The sequence below is a fragment of the Alexandromys fortis genome, unplaced genomic scaffold, assembly GCF_014885135.2.
Source record: "Alexandromys fortis isolate MF-2015 unplaced genomic scaffold, M_Fortis_MF-2015_v1.1 scaffold_50, whole genome shotgun sequence".
NCBI lineage: Eukaryota > Metazoa > Chordata > Mammalia > Rodentia > Cricetidae > Alexandromys > Alexandromys fortis.
This window is the reverse complement of record NW_026067932.1, coordinates 10,456,904-10,479,859: the sequence shown is the minus strand read 5'-3', so window position 1 is coordinate 10,479,859 and position 22,956 is coordinate 10,456,904. Positions and strand designations below refer to the sequence as shown.

At 45.3% G+C, this 22,956-nt stretch overlaps 1 protein-coding gene across 1 annotated transcript in view; it reads right to left on the bottom strand.

Moving 5' to 3' along the window:
• Polr3b (RNA polymerase III subunit B) overlaps positions 1-22,956 on the bottom strand; it is a 98,678-nt gene that overhangs the window by 20,826 nt on the left and 54,896 nt on the right. Inside the window, 5 exon segments of the mRNA XM_050145535.1 lie at positions 4,970-5,112; positions 7,883-8,000; positions 9,276-9,434; positions 11,790-11,999; positions 19,370-19,497. Of these exon segments, the coding sequence (XP_050001492.1) occupies positions 4,970-5,112; positions 7,883-8,000; positions 9,276-9,434; positions 11,790-11,999; positions 19,370-19,497 (758 nt within the window).

Sequence of the window (22,956 nt, the reverse complement as noted above, 5' to 3'; positions counted from 1 at the left end):
AGAGATACTCCCCTCAAGGAGACACAGGAAAGACTTGTAAAGGCTGTACCGTTTCTATGGAGAAATGTCCAGGACTGTGGCAATTCCAGAGGTAATGACCTTGGGGTATCAGAACAGTCAGGTTAATGGAAGAAGCAACACACCCAGGAAATTCTGCATTCAGATCTTGGTTCTGTGAGCATTAAGCTGTACCCAGCAAAGAGCCTCCCTGAGGTTCAAATGCCTCATTCTGTACAGCAGGAATCCCAGAAGTTACTACAACTGAATAGATAAAAGCATAGAACATGCCTGAAAAGTTTGTAAATTATCAGCATACTATAAATTTGGGACTAACAGCATCACATATAACATTTGCCTCCTTTACCTAAGCGTCTAACAGACACCTCAAACTTGAGGTTCAAACTCTTAACCTGTGCCCCTGTCTAACACAGTAACATGGCTCCTCCCCATTCTTGTCAACTGCCCGCTGAGGCCACAGACACCCCATGGTTTAGATTTTCCTAAACAAATGTGAAAAAACTTTAACCCCCAATGTTGCAGTGTTGGTCGGTGGGGCCTTTTGGGAGGTGTTTAGGGATCGGGTGCCACCCCCTGAACAGATTAGTGCTGAGGTCAAAAGCATCTGAGGCTGCAGACCGCATCCAGCGGGCGGGCTCTCCAGTGTGCTCTGTGCCCTTTCACTGTCTACCAGGAGATGCTGGAATTAAAAAGCCCTCAACATATGTGAGACCTCTGGCCTTGGATTTTTCTAGTTTCTAGAACTGTAAGAAACAAATCGCTGCATGTATAGACTACCCGGACTAACTATTCTAGGCATAACAGCACCGATAATATGAAGTCAAGGGGTCCCTGAAGGTCATGGGCCAGCCACTCTAGCCTAATCGATGGGTTTCAGGTTCACTGAGAAACCTACTCTCAAAAATCCAACAAAGGTGGAAAGCAAGCAAGGAAATATAGCAAATGGCAACTCGACCCTCTATAGATGTGTACACGCATGTGCACATGGCTCCTGCATGCGTACGTATATGTTAAACACACACACCAATACACGACAGCTTATAGAGAAACAGGACAAAGACGAGCACTGTGCTTTATGAATGAGCAGCACTGGACTTACTATGACAATGCTGTCAAAGTCCTCAGGGAAACAATTTCCATCTTAGACAAAGCACAGACTAATAAATGCCTACAGAGGATAGAACATGTTTATACATACATGACTTCCCACCACCCTTTCCTCAACAATTGAAAGAACAATTCATCTACAAGGAGAGAAACTAGGTATGGGGAGAAGGAAAAGGCAAGAGCCCTGATTGTGTTTGCTAGATTTGTGTGCTGGTGCAGACTTTCAGTATACCTTAGAATGCAGCTGTATTTAGTGATCACACGCCTTCAATTCAGCATCAGGAAGCAGTCAGGTGGATCTCTGTGAGCCTGAGGCCAGCCTGGACTACACATCAAGCTTTAGGTCAGCCAAGGCTACCTGGTAAGACTGCCTCAAAAACAAACAAAACCTGCAAACCCTTCTCCTAAAACAACAACAGGAGAGGTAACTATAGCTCAATGGAATCACCAAGATGAGCCCTAACCCAGCAAGCCTGGTGAACCCCTAAGAAAAATGCTAGGGTTCCATGTGAAGAGGGAAAAACGCCATCTGCAGCAAGCCTCAGAAGAACCTGTAACTGCAGACAGCAAGAAAATCTACTGCTGCTGAGCCTGCCAGATCTGTGGTTCTTACCAGAGCAGCCTTAGTATACAAATACTGTGTGTACCCAGCCTTCCTGCAACGGCTGCTCGGGACTTAAGAGAATAGGACAGCTCTGGCTCTGGTCGATTGTTGGTTCATGAGCATTATTTAGTGTGCCCCACTCCGTGTGTTCAACATTAGATGTCTTCCTTAACTGATTCCTACCATATTTTTTTTGAGTCAGAGTATCTCACTGAGCATGGAGCCTAGATTCAGCCAAACTAGTTGGTGCAAGTCCCACACATCCCTGTTGGGGAATATTATTTTCAGGTGTGTGACTTTTGTTTACGCTGCATTTGTTTAACTCTGTAGAGCTGTGTTATTGTGCCCGTCTAAAACACCTGATGGGCCTAATAAAGAGATGAACGACCAATAGTGAGGCAGGAGCAAGGGTAGGTGGGGCTGGCAGGCAGAGAGGATAAGATAGAAGGAGAAAGGGGAGGGCAGGGGTCAGCCACACAGCAAGCCCCCGAGAAAGAAGCAAAGGAACGTACACAGAAAGAGAACGATAAAAGCCCAGAGGCAAAAGGTAGTCGGGTTAATTTAGGTTAAGAAAAGCTGGGCAGAAACAAGCCAAGCTAAGGCCGGGCATTCATAACTAAGAGTAAGCCTCCGTGTGTGTGATTTATTTGGGAGCTGGATGGCAGGCACCCTCAAAAGCCAAAGGGTTGCCCCATACAAGAGACCCTGTTGTCCTCTTCCTCAGGGCTGACATCACAGGTGTTTGTACACGAGTCCTGAGTCTGAATTCAGGGCCAGGGCGTCTGTGGCAGGTGCTTTACAAACGGAGGACTCTCCCTGGCCCAGAAACTAAGTTCTTAATACCTCAGGGAACGAATACCATGGTGTGGAGCAGGAAGAAGGGAGACTGTGTGTGTCCCTACATAGACTCGTGATTCCCAGGACTATAAAGAAATGAGAGAAAATTATTACTCCAAGGGAAAAAACATTATGCTACAGAGAAGTGATACTCAAATGGTTACTTATTTTGTATTGGATACTGTTTATGAAATTAAATGACTCAAAGTTCTGATAGTCAGCAAGCTGGGGCAAGATGTTTAGTTACCAAGTTTGGTGCTAAGTTACTGGACCCACCTAACCACCTAGTAGTCAATAGTGTCAGCTAAGATGAAGGAATGTGTCTGAGAACACTTAGAACCATGAAGGTATAAATGGGATGGAAGAGAAGGGCGGCTGAGCATTTCTTAGGGTACAGGGCCCCACTTCTCTCTCTGCAGAGCTGGAAGACCAAGGCCTCAAGAGGGAAAGTCACCCACCACAGACATATCACCAGCCCAAACCTCCACTTAAAAAACACAACAAACTAACCTTTGAAACCACACGTGTGGGCCAGTGAGGTGACTCAGCGGGGCAAGGTGCTGGGTGTCCCCTCTGATGACCTGAGCTGGAGCCCCAGAACCCACATGACGGAAGGAGAGGACCCCTGAAAGCCGTCCCCTAACCTCCACCTATGCATGACCTCTCTCTCATACACGCAGATTAATAAATACTGTGGATGTATTCCTTGATAAAAGTCAGGCTTACAAGTAAATTTCCATTTGCCCAAGTGTCTTGTTCTCTCATTATTCGGCTAAAGCTCATCCTACCTATTTTCCTGTTTGGCAGTTTCCTCTGCCTAGCTTTTCAATAAATCTGATAAACCGCAAGACAGGGCTATCCAGGGAATGAGGGCTAATCAGGAGGTTTTTACCTTGGATTAAAAGCCATCTGGAAAAAGAAAAGTAAGAAGACAAAGTCCTAACTGAAGTAAAAGGTCAGGCACCCTGGGAGGACATCCCTCAGTTTCACAGAGAAGCATGTATGTCAGAGGCCCTGAGAGCAAACAGCTCTAAAGCCACTGCAGATACATAACTGAGGCAGAGGCATTGCTGTCAGCTGTTCTAATCCCTGTCATATAACAGTCTGGGGACACGCTACGCACAAGCTTCCTGACATTTCACTGACTTACAGCAGTGCTCTGTCCACGCGTGTGTGCACACTCACGGGGTGTTCTCAAGGACAGCAGTGCTCTGTCCACGCGTGTGTGCACACTCACGGGGTGTTCTCAAGGACAGCAGTGCTCTGTCCACGCGTGTGTGCACACTCACGGGGTGTTCTCAAGGACAGCAGTGCTCTGTCCACGCGTGTGTGCACACTCACGGGGTGTTCTCAAGGACAGCAGTGCTCTGTCCACGCGTGTGTGCACATTCACGGGGTGTTCTCAAGTAAAGCGAAGGACAAACCACCCATCAAGAATTGGAGGCAGCTTCAACTCTCACCTATTTATTCAGATGCTTTTATCAAGTACTTAGCGTCTGCTCCAAGAAAGGCTTCACTGGGCTTTATGACCGCAAAAACACATTTCTGCCGCCTTTACTAGGTTTAGCGGGATCAGCACCTAGTGGGTAAGCACTGACTTGCTCATCAGTCTCTAATTCTTTGTACACTGTGAAGTTAACTTGGGTGTGTCTTACTTTGGGTTGCTATTGCGGTGATGAAACACCATGACTGAAAAGCAGGCTGGGGAGGAAAGGGTTTATTTGGCTCACACTTCCGCAGCACAGTTCACCACTGAAGGAAGTCAGGGCAGGAACCTGGAGGCAGGAGCTGAAGCAGAGGCCATGGTGGTGCTGCTGACTGGCTTGCTCATCATGGTTTGCTCAGCCTGCTTTCTTAGAGAACCCAGGACCACCTGCCTGGGGGTGGCTCCACCCCCATTGATCACTAAATCAGAAAATGCCTACAGCCGGACCTTATGGAGCAATTGTCTCAGTCGAGGCTCCCTCCTCGCAGATGATGCTAGCGTGTGTCAAGGTGACATTAAACTAGCCATGACAGTATATGACGTGTGTAGGCTTATACGGAACGGGAAACTGTCTTACGGTGTGGATTCTTGTAAGGAATACCTAAGATGAGAGTAATCAAAAACTAAGGGGTCAGTCCATTCTGAGGCTCCTCTCGAGCTGCAATGACCACACACACACACATACACACACACAACAGAGGACAGAACGGGCTAAGCGTGAGCCTTCCGGGGAAGAGTCACTCCGCTGTCGTGTGTACTTCAGTGGGTAGAGCATCTGGGTTTACAACTCTGGGCACAGAAGGAAATGAAAATGAAGTAAACGATCAGATAAACACTTCTGTCATACAGACCTCTAAACACCACTAAAATGTTAGCAGGCGAATCTGAGAACACTGAAGATTTGGCGTTATGGTTACCTTTCTGTCCATGACGACTGCTGAACTTGTCCCCGATCTCTGGACGCCGTGTCTGCCTTAGGAGCATCTTGATGAGGAAGGCATCCTCTGCGTTGGAAGAGATCATCACTTTCTCAATGTAGGAGTCTGTCGCACCTTTGTACCTGATGTGACGACAGAGACACTAAAATAGCTGCTGATGCCCTTTGTCAACATGCCACCCATACAACAACATGTCATCTATAAGACAACATGCCGCCCATATGACATGTCACCCATACGACAACATGCCGCCCATATGACAAAACATGTCATCCATAAGACATGTCATCTATAAGACAACATGTCATTTATAAGACATGTCACCCATACAACAACATGCCGCCCATATGACATGTCACCCATACGACAACATGCCGCCCATAGGACAAAACATGTCATCCATAAGACATACTCTCTTCACTCCTGCCACAAAATATTCTGATATTCTCCTTTCCTGCTCTGAAAAATTATCCTTATTTTCAACATTAGAATTTTATGATTTTCAAGCGCCCACCACTTTGACCTCCCCACTACGATGGATTAAACTGTGAGAAAAATAAGCCCCTTTCCTTGAGTTGCTCTCGTATTTTATCAAAGCAACAAAAACAGTAACTGACATGATAATGGATCTCACAATAACAAAATTTTAGTATAGTTTTTGTCATTAAAAGGATTAATCAAATTATGGCATACAAACTCACCATGGAGAAGTATGCAGCTCTAAAGAGTGGGGGTGGACCCTATGTGCTTACATGGGAAGATGTGTCACTGTATGTGTGGGCTGCTATAATAAAGTGAAGTAGCTTAAAAAAAAAGAATTTATAATTTTCCTTTTTTCAGTGTCTGTTTATGATGAGGCAGACATAAGAGTCTTCAGCTATTCCTTTATTGGGGGCAGCAGTAACACGCTCTGAGGTTTGTTTATGCAACAGCTGAGCTTTGAGGGGAGAATGTCCAAGTCAGCCAAGAGCCTGAACGCGTTGCCAACGGTCCCTCAGCCTACTGACCATCCACATTATTACTGTCGCACACGAGCTTGCCTCGTGCATTTTTTTGTACAACAGACATTATGAGGAGTCTACCAACATCCAGATCCCTGGGGTATGTAGATACTGCCATTAAAGGGTAGAGTTTGTGTACAAAGGCAGCTTGTGTCCAGCAGAAAGAGGGAGAATGGTCAGTCTGTAGTATGGGATCGACTGCTGGGGCCTAGGATGGCGATGGTGGTAGACAGAGGTGACTCTAGCGTCGAGACCTACTCAGGAAAAGGGAGCAGTCTAAGCCAATGTGAGCGGTCCAAAGTTAGAAGAGACAATTTCCTAGAAATGCAGGCTGGTGTGTACATAAGGCAAAGCCAAGAGGGGGGCATGCTAGGGAACCTTCCCCATAGGTGACTGTCTTTTAGAATTTTACTCTATTTTCTCAAGAGAGTCACACAGTCGGATGGGTCAGAAAAGAATCACCTGGGCACTCCAGAAGTTAGCACATGGCACAAAGGGGTAGACAGCTGCCAGCTTGGTTACTAGACTGCAGTAGGTAAAGGAAGACCGTCAGTGCTGTGGGCGTGAGTGTGTATGAGCGTGTGTGTATGTGTGTCGTGAGTCTGAGTATACTGTGTATGTGAGTGTGAGAGTGTACACATGTATGTGAAAGCGGGTGTGTGTGTGAGTGGGTGTGCATGTGCGTGAGTCTGAGTATACAGTGTACGTGAGTGTACACATGTATGTGAAGGCAGGTGTGTGTGCGCGCATGTGCATGTGTGTGAGTCCAAGTATACTGTGTACGTGAGTGTGAGAGTGTACATATGTATGTGGAAGCGAGTGTGTCTGAGTGCGTGTCTGTGAGTGAGCACGTGTGACAGAACCTACAACAGGAGTTACTGAAATGGCGCCTGTGCCAGGAGAAGGGAAAGCAGGGGCTTGTGCTGCCAGGGACTGGCTAGATGCCTATCATCTCCTAGAGAGATTCGGAGAAGCCAGTTTTGGGCTAGGGAGGGAGACCGTTTGGCCTAGCTTCAGCTCAGGCATGACCTGGAAGTGGCAACAGGCAGATGTCCTCTGGGAGACATCAGTGAAGAGCCAGGGAGTGAGGCTGGGTTTCTCCAGCTGGAAAACAGATCCAGAGAAGGGATGAATGGCTAGTCAGTCAGGATGAGGTCGCCACCGGGCCACACAGGAGAAGCAGCTGTGAGGGAGAAACTAGACCAGCAAGAGGGTGAGGTGAAGGCAGTGGTAAACAAAGCCAAAGGGAAAAGCTTTCAATGCATACATGTTTTCAAAGATCAATGCAAGTCACACATTAGGTGACCGGGTAGATGGGAGACGAAGGCTAAGCCACAGGACTACAACAGAAGACACCACTGACCTCGGCAAATCTGCCCAACTCTGAATTCCTCAGTTGTTTACCTTCCTCCTGTCCTAGGCTGTGGGCACTGCAGGGCATGGATGGCCCTGGCTGGCTCACTGCTCTGCTGTAACTAGAATTCCTCCTGGAGCGGGGCTAACCATGCTCAAGAAACATCCGTGGCTGTAAAGAACATAGGCTGCCTTTGGCCACCTGCTCTAGGACTGTTTCAGCAGAGCAGAGAGACTGGAATTTGGGAGTCAGTGGAGAAGGAACAGGGGTGACCCAGAAAAGAAAGAGAAATGGAAGGGGAACAAGCTGCAAATGCACCCAGATCCAGAAAAGGCCATCTTTCTTCTAAGATGAAAACACTTGAGCACATTCTCAAATGTGGGAAAGAAACTGGTTTTAAAAACAGGTGGCCAACAGGACAGGACGAGCAGAGTAATTGGGGCGCCAGCAGAGGAAAGACTTACACATGACACATAATCACACAGAACACGTCATTTCCCCATTCTCTCGTTCTATCAAGGCATGAGCGGTACGCACGTGATGGGCACATCTTTGTACTGTGGCTGCTGCGGCACATTGCTTCCCTCTAAAGGGATCTGAGTCACTGTGGGCATGGACTTGTTCACAAGCACTTGCTTGTTTTCCACTTTCTCACCTAAGGAAAAGAAAAGAGCGTCAAACAGGTCACTAACATGTACATAGAATGCAAGACCGCTGGGCACAAAACTATGAGACTTGGCTTCTGAGATCCAGACATGGAAGAAAGACACAGGCCACCCCAGTGGGAAATAAAGTTCTACAGTGTTCAGAGAGAAGTTTGTAAGAGAAAGAAATCAGACAGAAATCACAAGGTGATAAATGAGACGCTGAGTCTGTAGGTGAACCCCCCCCCCCCGCCCCCGTCAACAAGCGCAAGAGGCTGCACCAACACAGAGCCGCAGTCAGCAGCAATGTCTTCTGGTATCAGAATAGATTAGGAGCACTTCTTATCTGTAGACGTTTCAATCAGAACCAATTTACCACCAGCTTACCTTAGAAAGGGAAAAAGACATCTCTGGTTTTGCTGTCTCCATTCTAAGGATCAGCTACTTAAATAACCATCTTCACGCTTATTTTCAAAGCCATGGTGGTCAGTGTTCACACATCACAGAAATTTCCAAGGACGGAAAAGCAGACAGGCTGAAGGGGACTCACCTATGTGTGGCCTGGGGTGGGGGTGGGAATCCTAGCCCCCCACAGGACTGTCCACCCAGGGCTCATCTATGACTAGGTGGTGTGGACGGTGACCGTCCCCGTGCTCCCCACAGCCCCACTCGCTCTCTTCCTCTCGGATAACCACAGCTATCAAACACACCGCTTACCCATCTGCAGTCCTCAGCTCATTTCCTTAGAGGATCTGCAGATCCCAACACTAGGGCAAATGGTCTCACAGCTATCTCTATGACTGCTTACACTAGATGTAACCTAACATGTTGCCTGTGATCTGATGATAAATATCAGTCTTCTACACTAGCCTGTAGAACCTAAGGCAGGGGCTGTGTGCTGTACAAACGAGTTCCTTACGCATTTGTTATTATAATGAAGTCATTTCTGTTCAAAGTCAAACCATAAGCAGAATGTATAAATTAAGAAATACCAGCATAGACACAGAGACAAGACCTTCCTTATTCAAAATAGTGTTTCAAGTTTGGCTTTTCCATAATTTAAGATTATGCCTAAAATACATTTTTACTATGGAAAGAAATACGCAATGCACAGGAAAACAGCTAGGAAGGAAAGTCATTGAAAATAACTGCACTCGCTGAATCTAGATGGGGGTATTACACATTGGTTCTTTCTGTCCGGATTATCAACATTACAGAAACACTGTTAAATAACTCACAATTTCAAAAAGTACACACTGAAATTCATTATTTTTAAGGGTTTTTACCTGGAGAACAAATGCCATCTGCATCTAAAATTTCATGTCGCCAGATGGGTTTTCTGGTCGCCGCATCCAACATGGGACCCATCACTTTATCAAAAGTCTGATTGGTGTATCGTTTCAATGTGCACTTAGCATTTTTATATACCAGGCAACGCCCAAAACCTGAAATGAAACCCCCAGTAGGTCAGAATCCATAGAATATGAGACTGTGGTAAGACATGGGTTTACTGTATTCAATAAGACACCTCACGTTTCCAAAACAAAATGAAAAATCAAACCTTCAACTACTGTTGGTAAACCAGGATCTGGCACAAACCCAGACAACACAAAAATTGGCTCACAGTCCTCTGCCAGCTATGTATGCAAACACTGATTTCCACTCCCGCTCTCCAGTGGGCGATGCACTAGATCACGCCGGAGGAAGGTGACACAGGCCATGAAATACCAGAGTCAAGGGGCCTTGGAAATCAGTTTTGCCATTCTTTTTTTACAGACAGTCTGAGTGAAGGCCAGAAAATTAAACAACCACAGTCACCCAGGAAGTTGGTAGCACATCTGAAAACTGCCCAAGTCCACCGACTCTCAGGTCAGGATGCTCAGCACAAACTCTGGGTAATTCTGCTGAGACCCCTGAAAGATCTTTTCTTTGATCCTGGCATTTATGGTTAGATCTAAGCAAGCAAGCAGAATAATGTTTGCACAGAAGGGGAGCACATCGGTCCCTGCCTCCTCTCCTATAAATGCGGGGTGACTGTGGGCTGAGAAGAATGGAAAGTGCACACAGTCATTTGTGAGTCTCTCCCAGCGACCTGGGCAGCCACAGCACACTCGGCACAGGGAGCCAGCTGCTCTGCAAACACTGCATGATCCGAAACGGAGACGACATCCACAGATGGCCCCGTGCTGCAGTGCATGCGAGTCCAAACTGTACAACGTCATCATTGGTTTCTCCTAAGCATAAGTGAACATTTTATTTACAGGCGGGAGCTTAAAAGCTAACAAAGGGTAAATGCTGATCATTAAATCGTGGCTCGGAGTTTCTGATGGACATCACAAAGTCTTCGGATTTCCACATCGATGTTACCAGTTAATCAGAAAGAAAAGTATCCAGTTCTAAAGCATGGCTGTTGTCACTGGAGGAAAAAGGGGCATAAATTCAGTGCAGCTAACATTAATGCCAGTGACACATATCTAGGAGTACTATGATGGCTGCCTAGCAACGAGGGAGAGGGAAGGGGAGGCATTGTGGGTATGCCAGGGAGGGAAGGAACTAGAGGCTGAATAGAGAAGTCAGCCTGCAGACCAGGTGGTGCTCGCTAGGGCACGCAGTAGTGACCTGTGGAAGTAAAACGTTAAAAGGAGTGGAGAAGAAAAAAGCAGACTACACGATAAGGGTGATAATATACATCCCTAGCTCCTGACATTTGGCATTTTCTGTCTGCCCTCTCAACACAGGTTTATTGTTGCGTGTATTAACAGATTTATTAGAAACAAACAAAACAAACTTTAGTTCATAAACTGTTTAATTCCTGGCAGAAAAAAATAATCTCATTTATTTTTTTCTTTGAGAAACTTTCAAGCTACTAATAAAGTAATAAAGATCCTGAAGTTGAACATTTAATACTTTTTTCAATGTTAGTCATTAAAAACAAAGCAAGCAAACAAAACCAACACAAAAGTATAAGAGGTCGTACGATTCTAGACATGGCAGTGACCTGTACCCATGAGACCTCAACAAAATGGCTACCTAAACAAGAGCTGCACAAAGACACTAGCTGAAAAGCCGAGGTAAATGTACGAGTTTCTACCCCGAGCTTGAGAGCTGCAATCAATGGCTGCTGAGAGGGAAAAATCAGTCTTCTCTAGGGAGGAGGTCCCTGACAGCTCAGTCAATCCCAAATGGTCAGCTCTAAGCACATGTACACACAGCAATGTTAGACGGACTTAGACATTGTGTGTGTGTGTGTGTGTGTGTGTGTGTGTGTAACAATAAAAAAGTTATTAAGTTGCAGAGAGTGGCGAAGGAGGGAGGAAGAAAGGTGGGAATGATATACAGTACTGATATGCAATTCTCAATTTAAATAAAAATGTACAACAGCTCTAATTTGTGTAAAGAACTCTAATCATTTGAAACCTGCACTGCATTCTAACACTAACAATCATCACTCAGTACAACCATCACTGACTACAATCATCACTGACCACAACCATCGCTCACTACAACCATCACTCACTCCAACTATTGCTCACTACAACCATCACACAATACAATCATCCCTCACTACACTCATCACTGACTACAACCATCACTCTCTCCAACCATCATCGCTCACTACAACCATCACTGACTACAACCATTACACACTACAATCATCCCTCACTACAATCATCTCTCACTACACTCACCACTGACTACAACCATCGCTCACTACAACCATCACACACTACACCCATCACTGACTATCTCTAACTCTGGAGAGAGCTCCTCTGGTGTTGAAACTCAGGGAAATCACTCACCCCTGTCGAGAGAGGCCTTGTTCAGCACGAGAGCATCTTCAATGTCGTAGCCGCTGTAACTCATCACGGCAACGGTTGCATTCTGTCCCGCTGGCAATTTCTCAAAATCTATCAACTCAATGGTTTTTGTTTTAACCATGGGTTTTTGTGGATATGCCAGTAGATACATAAGTGTATCAATTCTGTTCCGCTGGTTGTAGCCGATGGTACCTTTATTATATTGGAGAAAACAAAACCAATCATTATATCCTGTAGCATAATCAGGTAGCATTGAATTTAAATACATTAAATTTGCTTAACTAATTTAATGAAGAAAATCTCAGGCTAAACATTTCAAAGACTAATACCCATGTGGTAGCCATTGAGTTCTAAAGCAACTTTTCTCCTTAATAATTAAAATCCCAGAAAAATTAATCAGAGCAATAACAATCTAAACAATTTCAACTTTTTGGACTTAATACACACAACTGATCCTATTTTCACAATTTTAGTTGTGACTGATTAATTTCACAAGTCCAGTCAACAAGCCTGTTATGATGAGGACAACATTGGGTCCTCACATGCAGCTCACACAGCACAAGGAAACACACAACTAACGGCAACAAAAATTTGAAATGAAAAAGGAGAAGAGAGAAGGAATGGGGTGAAGAAGAATTCAACTGAAAACAGACTAGTATGCATCTGTTAATTTGTTATTTATGAAGCAACAACAACAACAACAACAAAACATCTGCCTGTACCAAACACTAGGAACACTTGGGGGGAAAGTCAGGATGAGGAGCCCGGTCACCCTACAGTCCTAACAAATATGTGTTACTGGATCATTGTCAGCTACAAGAGAAATCGGAACTTTAGCCCTCCTCCCTGAAGGAGTCTTCAATGTTTTGGGCTCATGGGCACAGGGCTGGCTGTAAAGCAGAGTCCTCTAAACGAGGCCCGCCCCACGGTAAGATCACTACTGAGCACTCTCCACTTACGAATGACTGAGGAGGCGAGGTGTCAGCACTAGGAGAAGCTGGCTTGGTTCTTGCACGTGCCTTCATGGTGACACCGACACAGACCCATCAGCCCTAAGTGCTGCTGTACAGAGCTAAGCCAAGGGGTGCTTTTACCTTGAGCCAAACTCTGTAATTGCTTTTCTTTAACTTCTGCATCTTTGTGCTATCAGATCACCTGCATTCCACCCCATTACTACCCCTAAACCAGGGAGAATACAAAAGATCTGTCACCCTTTGACAGTCACTACCACGGGCAATGACCAGAGCTGCACAGGAGGCACCGCAGAGTGAGGGGCTCATTACAGTTGCTCAGGAAATGTCAAGTGAATTAAAGTGAAGAATTCGTGCTTTTTAACAGTGTGTATACATTTGTGCTTAAATCTTTACAAAACTCGTCGAAAGTCAGCAGAAAAGCAATTGTCAGACTGTCTGCACTAGGAACTGTCATTTGTGCTATTCTAGGGACAACAGAGATGCTGGACAGGACCCGACAGTGCTCGCTTGGTTCTTTCTAGGAAACCATTTATATCTATGCTGTGACTGCGGTTCCAGCTGTGGCGCTGACTCAGCTTGAGCTCAGGATCCAGGCAGTGTCCCACCAGGCTGCCAAGACACGGCCTCTGAAACCGAGACAAGCATTATCATACTGCAGGGGAACATCAACAATGGCCTCGGAGTCTGATCCTGCTACATACAGACGGTGCTTCAAGCCCAGACATAATTCTCAAGCACTCCTACTGGCCGCTAAATGGAGGAACAGCAAGATCATTTAGCACATCTGGGGTTACGACTCACACACAGTGTTTTTGGAAGCATCATGGATGTGCACATCAAAACAACACATACAAACTCAATTTCTAGACCACAGACTCTCACAGGCTCAGGCTAAGGTGTCCTCTGCTGCTCCAGTCTCCTTAAAGAGCACTGAGGCCTGGGGCTATGGTCCAGCGGCAGTGCACGCACACAGCTAACACAGAAGGGCACCTACAAACTGGGGTTTGCTTCCATGGCCCCACTTCACTGAAGCCATTGTCTCTAGTGATTCCCTTTGCTTACTACCAAACATGATTTTTCTACTCCGCCACATTTTCTTGATTTCAGCAGGCATTGCAAAGTATACAAATGTACGTTATAGCAGGGAGAAGGTTATTTAAGGTGAGATGAGTGAGTCTATAAACAAGTAACAAAGTGTTTATGGAAAAACGACGTCGTATGCGTTTAATATTTCTTCTATTCTTTGCCCTCCATATTAACCATTATCAGGTAAAATAAAAGGTGATGGTTAACTTGTAGACACCACCGAAGATTCAGGAGGAGTGCCTATACGTTCTGCTGTCTCTACCGGCAATGTCTGAGCCTTCCCACTGATCTGCACCCAGACAGCCTTTTGGGTGGAAGCAGCCTTTGCCTCTATTGTTTCAGGAACAATATTCTATGTATAGGATCCTCAGGTGGTTTACTGGGCATTCATGAGACAACTGTACCGCTGAGCAGCCTGACCGGCACAATGGCCATTCTGTATATTCTATGAGTGCCTCATCTTTTAACTGGGTTGTCTTATTACCAGAGTAATAAACTAAATAAATAAACTAGGCACCTATGCATAGGGAGAATGCGTCCTTCTAGTCTGTGGCCTGCATTTTCACGACTCCAACTATCATTCAAGAGCAAAAATCTAATTCTGAGAAATTTAATTCATAAATTTTTCTTATAACAGTTTATACCCTTTGTATCTATCCTATGCTTGAAAGCTGAACTCAAATCATATGCTCTCAAAGATATTTCTTTCCTTCTTCAAGTTTTAGTTTTAGTTCTTATGTTTAGGGGATATGATTCATTTTGTATGAATTTTTCTATGATATCAGATAGGAACTGATATTCACTTTCTTATATACAGATATACAAAATAAAATACACTTAGTTGAGAATTTTCCTTTCCCCAGTGAACTGCGTGCCCACACCAGGACGTGCAAAACCACCAGCAGCCCCCCCAAGGGAACTGATGTCTGCAGGCTCCTGCTCTCAGGCACATACTCTCCTGACTCTTGCACCGTACACATAATTTTTAAAAAAAACTTCACAAAACCCAAACATTAGTTATAAAGATAACTTAGTTTATCAAGATGGGGGATAATGATTATAAACAAGTTCAGATCAGAGCTGGGTGTGTTGGCACACACCTTTAATCCTGGCACTTGGCTGGCAAAGGAAGGTGGAACTCCAGGAGTTTGAGGCCAGCCTTGTTTACATAGTGAGTAGATCAGTCAGGGCTACCTAGTGAGACCATGTCTGAGAGAGAGAGAGAGAGAGAGAGAGAGAGAGAGAGAGAGAGAGAGAGAGAGAGAAAATCAACTGCCTATAAATGCTTGCACCTCCTTCTCTAACTTATTAATTCTATTCCATTCAATCATACATCTACTCTTGAAGCAATATCATATTGTCTTTATTGTTATAGCTTCATAATAAATCAGAATCAGGTTGTATGATTTTTCCCATTTACTTTTCTCTGGCCTAAAACTGTCCTCCCCCCCCCCCCGCCCCGGCCGATTGTGTGTGCATGTGTGTAGTTAGGTATGTATGTATACAGAGGTTAATGCTGGATTTTTTTTTTCTCAACCATTCTCCACTTTGTGTATTTGTTTTGAGACAAAAATCTCACTATCTAACCCTGCTAGCCTGGAGCTCACAGTGATCTATCTGACTCTGCTTCCTGAGTGCTGAAACTAAAGACCTGTGCCACCTAATCCAGCTCTATGCTAGAGATTCGTTCATTTATTCACCCATTCATGCATGTATTTATTATTTCAGAAACATGTATTAAGTGTTTACCAGAGAGATTCCATAAGAGATATATACTGTGACATAAGCTATTCAATCACTCTGGAATTCAGCTTTCTTGTCAGAAAAAAGTGCATGCCTCCCAGACTGTTATCACGCCTAGAAAACAGACACATGGAAGAAAGTCTGGGGACAGGTCGGCAGCAGAGCGCTTGCATGAAGGAAGCCCTGGGTTCAACTCCCAGCAACACTCCCTCCTCTGTGTGGTCATGATGATAGCAGCCAGCTGAAGCTTTTCGGGTCTTAACCACAGGCTGAATTTAGATGGAAGCAGCAACTTTGTATCACTGTGAGGGAGGCCACAGAAACCACAGAAGTGGAACCAAGGGACCACAGGGACCCAGCCCCTCCAGTGAGTCCAGCATGAACCGCAGGCACAAGGGTGTCTGACACCCAAGAGACTTGAGAAGACTGGGAACATTTCATTCAGAGACTGTCACACAGGCCACAGTTAGAACAGCTACAGTGATTAAAAGACCTGAGTCAATAGAATCAAAAAAATCCTCATGGCTAAGGTCTTCCTCCGGTTTTTAAAACTCCTAAACAAATAAACACATAGAACAAATAACGGGACAGAAGAACGCAACAACATTTTACGAGGGTTCTTGGCCATCACGTGCTCTAAATATCTTAGTTCCAGGACATCCTGCTCCAGTTTAAACAGGAAGAAGCGGTCTGTTTAGAAACAGACTCTGCTGAAGACAAAAAGAGAAGCTGTCCCTGCTCCTCAGGTTTTTTGCTTTGGCTTTTTCTTTTTTTTTTAGTCCCAGCAATTGGGAGCTGGAGGAAGGGGGAGGGGCTGGAGGAGGGCCCTGATGCATATTCATTAACCTGCTGATAGAGACTGAGTGACCCTAAGGACTGTCTGCCGACTAGTAAAACACGCAGGATCTGCGACTGAGACTCTGAACTCAGCCTTGCAAGCGCACAGCCGTGGCTCCCGCACACAGCCAGAGGTTTTGGTCCTGAGCCACACCCACAGAAGTGAGAAGGTCTCAGCAGCAGAGATGCCTGGTGTGCACCTGAGCTCTCCTAGCTAAAAGAGGCTGCGATCTAAGAGCCATATGTGGGACTGGCTCTCTGATGTGTCTGAGCAGGTCTGGTCCTACTGTGCTTCTTTGTGGAGAGGAGTTACGGGGCTCCATTCTCTGAGGGTGGTATCAATAGGGCAATGGGTTAGAGACACAAATCTTCCAGGTTGGCTGGAATATTTAGTGAGCCAGTTCTGGACAGGACGAACAGACAAGTAACAAGTGAAACACTACTTTGGAAAACCCACACAGGCTGAGGTGAAAGCAGTCTTCAGCAATGTGTTCTCTTTAAAGTGGCTTAGTTCCTAACTGCCAGGACAGGGAAGCTCAACTACCCTAGGCAATCCCGCTAAAGGGCCGGGCTTGCCTCAGACCTGGGCCTCGGGTGTGTCTTCTCTCACTGACCTCCTCCCTCCTGTCTGTCACACAGACCTTGCTCATTACTCTTGCAGCCATTTCAGTACCCAAAGGGAAATACAGCCAAGCCACGCGCCAACTTTAAATGCACTTCTCCACACTTCCTTCCCAGTCAGGTGTGTTTTATAATAGCAGACATTAATAAAGGCTTTTTTTTTAATGACTTAAGATATTCAGTGGCTTTTGTCTTGCAAGCGTCAGCAGTAACGTCAGAGGATTGTATCCAAGGAGCTAAATGTGCAGGACCCAGGGTCAGAGCAGCTGAATACACCAACCTCAGAAAACACAGACAATGAATTGCAAATGACAGTCACAACAAAACCTTCACACAGAAGACAACAAAGGAACTCCGCAGACGCTGGATTGGCTTTCTGTGCATACTGATCCTGCTCAACTGTGTGTGGTAACTAACCCAACGCTCAGACCTGTGGGGCCGCAGAATAAAGACTCTTTTTTGTTTGTTTGTTCTGTTTTTGGTGGGGAGAGTTGTGATAAAAATAACTTTTCTTTCCTCTAAGTCTACTCTTTCTTTTTATAACAGTTTCACGAGCTGGAGAACTTCAAGGAGAAGGAGTGGCACTAGCGAGGCAGTGATCGGTCTGGGGTGATGCTGCTGGAGGTTCTCTACAAAGGTGGATTGTTTCAGCAGGCACTCGCGCCATGACACGGTGACAGTCCCTTCATGGCACACAGGTCACAGTACCCGGAGCAGACGGACATGGATGACTGGGAAGTGAAAGTGATGAGCCACTGTTGGGATTTTCCCACTTGGAATTAGTCCCCACGGCCCAGGCCTTAAGCCCTTCAGGTAAATGGTGCGCGGCCACCATGCTTTTCCTCTCTCCACAGCCAGGCAAAGGGCACACAGAGCTCAGGAAGGCACGCCTACACTTCCTGTCTGCACTGAGGACACAGAGTACTTACTGGCCAGCGCAGCTGAGGGGGCAGAGGCTGAGTATGGTCATGCAAACCTCCCTCGACCGTCCACAAGGCTCCCTTGTGATTAGAAATGGCATGTCTAAGGGAATGGAAACTTGGAGACATTGCCAACAAGTCTGCAAGTCAGGTCTGTCTACGGGGTGGACTCCTCAGACTGCTGTGCACCATAATCACCTTCCACGCAGCATATTCTCCACCACAGCTATCTTCCTACCATAAAGGTACACCAAGCAGCAGCAGCAAGGCCCCGTGAAATGCTTGCTCAGATTTTCTCTCTGAGAGGCGCTTCCCTTCTGAGAGCCAGTGCAGTGTGCAGTTCCAGCTTCACATGGGCTCGTCCCCGTCTTCGCCCCCAGATCCTGCATCATGGTCTAATCTGCTGGTCCCCCCAACTGCACTGAAACCCCCTATGCAGAGAGCTCTGTCTGGTGTCTGTGTTCAGGCTCCTTCTCCCCATGTCTGATCGCTAGTCTCGCTCAGTAAATGCTTTGGATGGGTAGATAAATGGAGAAAGACGGGGAGACTTGGAAACTGTCATGTAAGCTTAGGAGACACAGTAGCAGCTACCAGAACAGGACAGGCCGTGACTATCGGGAAGCCTCCTCACTTCTCACCCTCTCCACTCCTGTACTTCAGGGCTCTGCTCTTCCACACAGCTTTCCTGGTTACTCACACATTTCATGGCTTTGATGCTTACATTTCCTCTTATGATTATGGGAAATTTTTGATGTGCTTCTTTGTTGGCTAAGGAAACTAGCTGAGATCTATCTCCATGTCTGTTTAAGCTCCTGCAAGCCTCACAGTGCTGTCCTCTCTTGTAGTCGTCTGCCTTTTAAACTACGGCTGTCCTAGTCAGCAGCTGCATCTCCGCGGCTACCAGCAGCAGCGAGGCGGCAAGAGCCGCAGTCTGAAGACATTCTGTTCTCTCAGGCACCAACTCTTTCAAAACTACTAAGAGAACTTACCTAAATCTCTGTCCTGCTAAAGAACCTAAGACTCAAAGGCTGAGGTAGAATCCTGCTTCCCAGGTCCCCCCAGAGGTCCTCGTGCTTCTTCTCGCCCCTCGTTATAACCCCTTCTCCACCTGGCTCCTCCCTTCTTTCCATCAGCTCATTGCTGACTCAGCAGCTCCAGACCACAGGTGAATTTTAGTTAATCGAACACATCTTTGCATCATTTGACAAAGGTTCAGAGCATAATCAAAGTAACATCCCTTAAAATAATATTCTACAACATCACAGAGTTCCACAGGCCCTTTGAGCTTGGCAACCCCCAGTATCACCAACATCTGATTTGCCCAACACACACCATTGAGAAGAAAGTGAAGGTCTTTCTCTAGTCAACAAGGCGATCTTACCCATGGCTTGCTTGCCCATAGCTCACTGGTAGGTGTTCCTGGGAGACTGGTTATGATGAGGGTAAGGGATGAGGCCAGCACAAACGCCGAGAAGAGTGAAGGGTTCAATCTCCAAGTGGGTGGTGTCTCTGGCGAGTTAATGAAGATTGAGGCAGTTTAGGCACCAAGTACTAAGAACAGTCTGATGAAGGATATAAAAATCACCATTTCCGAGCTCCCCAAGGGACTTACGAGATAATAAATTTGGATGCTGGTGAAACTGCTAAAATAAAAATATGACAAGACCTAAGAATTTGAACTGCTGTGATAAAAAAAAAAATTCCCATCAGTGATGGAAATAAAAGAGAAGAGAAACTGTGTAAGTGTGCACACCGACGGCACACTACAGACAGGAGTCTCCGCACCAAACATGGGAGCATGGTGCAGTGACTAGCACGCGAGCCTGCATCGCTGTGGGGAGAGGGGCAGATCTTTGAAGTGAGTCCCCTCGAAGCTCTGCAGACAGTGCTGGCTACTGAAGAACTAAATTTTAGGTTTTTCCCTATTCTAATGGATTTAAAATCTGAAACTGAAGTTTAAATTTAAATAGCTCAGTTTCTTTTTTAAACAGTCATATTTCAAACAATTTACATTTGTGAATCTGTCTATTCAACTGAAAAGTTCTATCTGATTTAGCATTTCTAATGAAATTTAGTTGTAAGTATATAAAAGATTTTAAAGATTTACAATGGGAAAATATTAAATATCTCATTAAAAATATTCATTACATGACAACAATATTTTGGACACAGTGGGATAAAAAAACGGGCTGGAGATATAGCTAGGTGGTAAAGAACCTATTTAGTATCTGTGAAGCCCTGGATTCAATCCTTAGTATCCCCTCCCAAATTAATAATAAGTAATAATTAATCACTATTCTTTTCCTTTTCATATGGCTACTAGAAATCCACATGTATTGGTGGCTTGCACTTTTTTTTTTTTTTTTTTTTTTTTTTTGGTTTTTCGAGACAGGGTTTCTCTGTGGCTTTGGAACCTGTCCTGGAACTAGCTCTGTAGACCAGGCTGGTCTCGAACTCACAGAGATCCGCCTGCCTCTGCCTCCCGAGTGCTGGATTAAAGGCGTGCGCCACCATCTCCCGGCTCTGCACTGTTCTTATAGGATAAATTTGTTACAGATACCTGTTTGATAGGGGTTAGAATGTTGGTTACTTCATAATACATTTCTGCAGAAAATTCAGGTTGGGACAAAATAATAAAGTAGCTCAGATGTTTTCATGGGAAAGAGCAGCCAGAGTATGTAAGGGTTTTTACTCAAAGTAATAAGTATCATTCCAGAAACATGCTATACAGTGATCCTGTGTTCCTCACCAATGCCATAGAAGGAAAGGAGATTTCTAAGAAGCCAGGTCCCCACCCACTGCGGAGAGCTACCTGTAATGGACCTGGTCAAAGCACTCCTACCTCCTCACCTCTTTCTCTAGCGCACACTAGGCTGTGTCCCCACGCTGGAGGGGGAGCACCTTCTATGCCTCTCTACTGCAAGAGCAGCATTTTCCTGAGGACTGAACCCTTGTCAGCAAGGTGGGAAAGGGCCTAGGGGCTTTTGTTTTAGGAAGCACAGCTGACAACTGAACTTTCTACACTAGAATAAACAAGAGTCTGGTTAGGGTTGTGGCCCAGTGACAGAGAACATGGCTAACACGTATGAAGTCCTAGGTTCAGTTTCTGTACTGGAACAAAACAAGCAAACAAACCCAGAATTTGCTTTAAGTACAGTGTTTTGCCTAAATAGTAGCCAGGATGAAATTCTGTAAATAAAATTTATTTGTAAAATGTATTTGTAAGGTATAAAGAATAAGTTAACTTAAAAAGAAAAGGAAACACAAAGTTTTTCTTTTATCACAAAGTGACATATATAAAATTTTATAGTCTTTCATAAATATTGAACATCTAAATGCTCTGAGTTTTAGCTTTATGAAAAAGAAAACTTATTTCCTTTAAAATCATAACCACTGTAAATTTATCCTGAACAGCGATTCAGCCATTTTACTACACGTAACATACATTTACTTATTATTTACAAACATAACCACTAAATTCCAGCAGGGAAGAAGTTAAAGAAACTATGTACGGAGGCAGTAGTGTGCCCACGCTGACACACTGGTCACAGGATAGCTCACGAGAACGTGTAAACATCCCCTGCTGCCCTGTACACGCCCTGAGGCAAACAGCCAGCACCAGGTACTGTGGGGAGGGAGAACGCAGGCTCCTTCTTCCCATGGATCACGACTAGCTGAGAATGGCCTTGAATTCATTACCCTGTGACCTCTACCTCTTGAGTGACGGGATTACAGGTATACAAGACTAAACCAGGTTTTCATTTTCATTTTTTCCAGACGGGGTCTCCCTCACTTTGTAGCTCTGGCTATCCTAGAGATCCGCCAGACTCTACCTCCCGAGTGTTGGGATTAAAGGCATGTGTCCCGTTAGGGCTTACGCTACTATGTCTGTCTTTTCTTTGGTGCTGGGACTTTTATGGAGGGCTTTGAATATACTGGGCAAGCATTCTGCCAACCGGGTTACACCCCCAGTTTAAGTTCTTTTTTTTTTTTTTTAATTTTGTGGACATCTACATTCACAAACATGTCTAGACCACGAGGAAAACAACAGGACGGTCATATTTTAAAATAAAGTGAATCTGAGCAATACAATACCTTGGTGATGGGGCAACCCCATTTTATAACATCCTACTGCAGGAAGGTATGCAGTACAGGATACGTCAGTGAAACACAGATTTGTATAGTATGGCAGTGAGCACTTGCAGTGAAGAAGGTGGAAAGAGATAGGGGTCCTCAGAGACTCACAACAGAGAGACCCCTTACTGCAGGTCTGAGGGAGGAACAGGGAGGACCAGGAGCCACCAGTGTTCAAGGTGCTTGAAGAGAGATGCTGACACAGTAGGTCAGGGGAGGTGAAGGCAGATGGGGCAGGGGAATGGAGCCCAGTGACGTCTGTGAGAACATCTGAGGACACCAAAGGCTGCTGGGGGACAAGCAATGCTGCATCCTAGACTAAGAGGAAAAGTGGGGTGGAGAACGACACTCAGACCTGGGCACATCTTGGAGGGTCATGTGACAAGAGAGAGTCACTTACAAGTGTACTATAGGCAAAACGTGATGGTGCACACTTTTAACCCCAGTTCCTGAGAGACAGACACACAGGAATCTCCAAGTCTGAGGCCAGCCTGGATTACATGGTAAATTCTAGATCAGTCAGGATTACATGAGACTGTCTCTGAAAAAAAAATCTACTACAAAATAATTCTTTTATATACACCTTGAAATGTAGAGTATAAAGGTAATTTCAAAAGCTCATCACCTAAAGGCATGAAAGTTCTGACTAGAAAGCATAACTTATCAAGTTATAATACAAGTATGTATTTCTCTGGTAGCATAAAGGAGGAAATGACTTGTTTGGGATTGAAGATATGCGTATGACTAATAAATTCCCTTTTAAAAATATAATTGAGAAAGCCGGGCGGTGGTGGCGCACGCCTTTAATCCCAGCACTCGGGAGGCAGAGGCAGG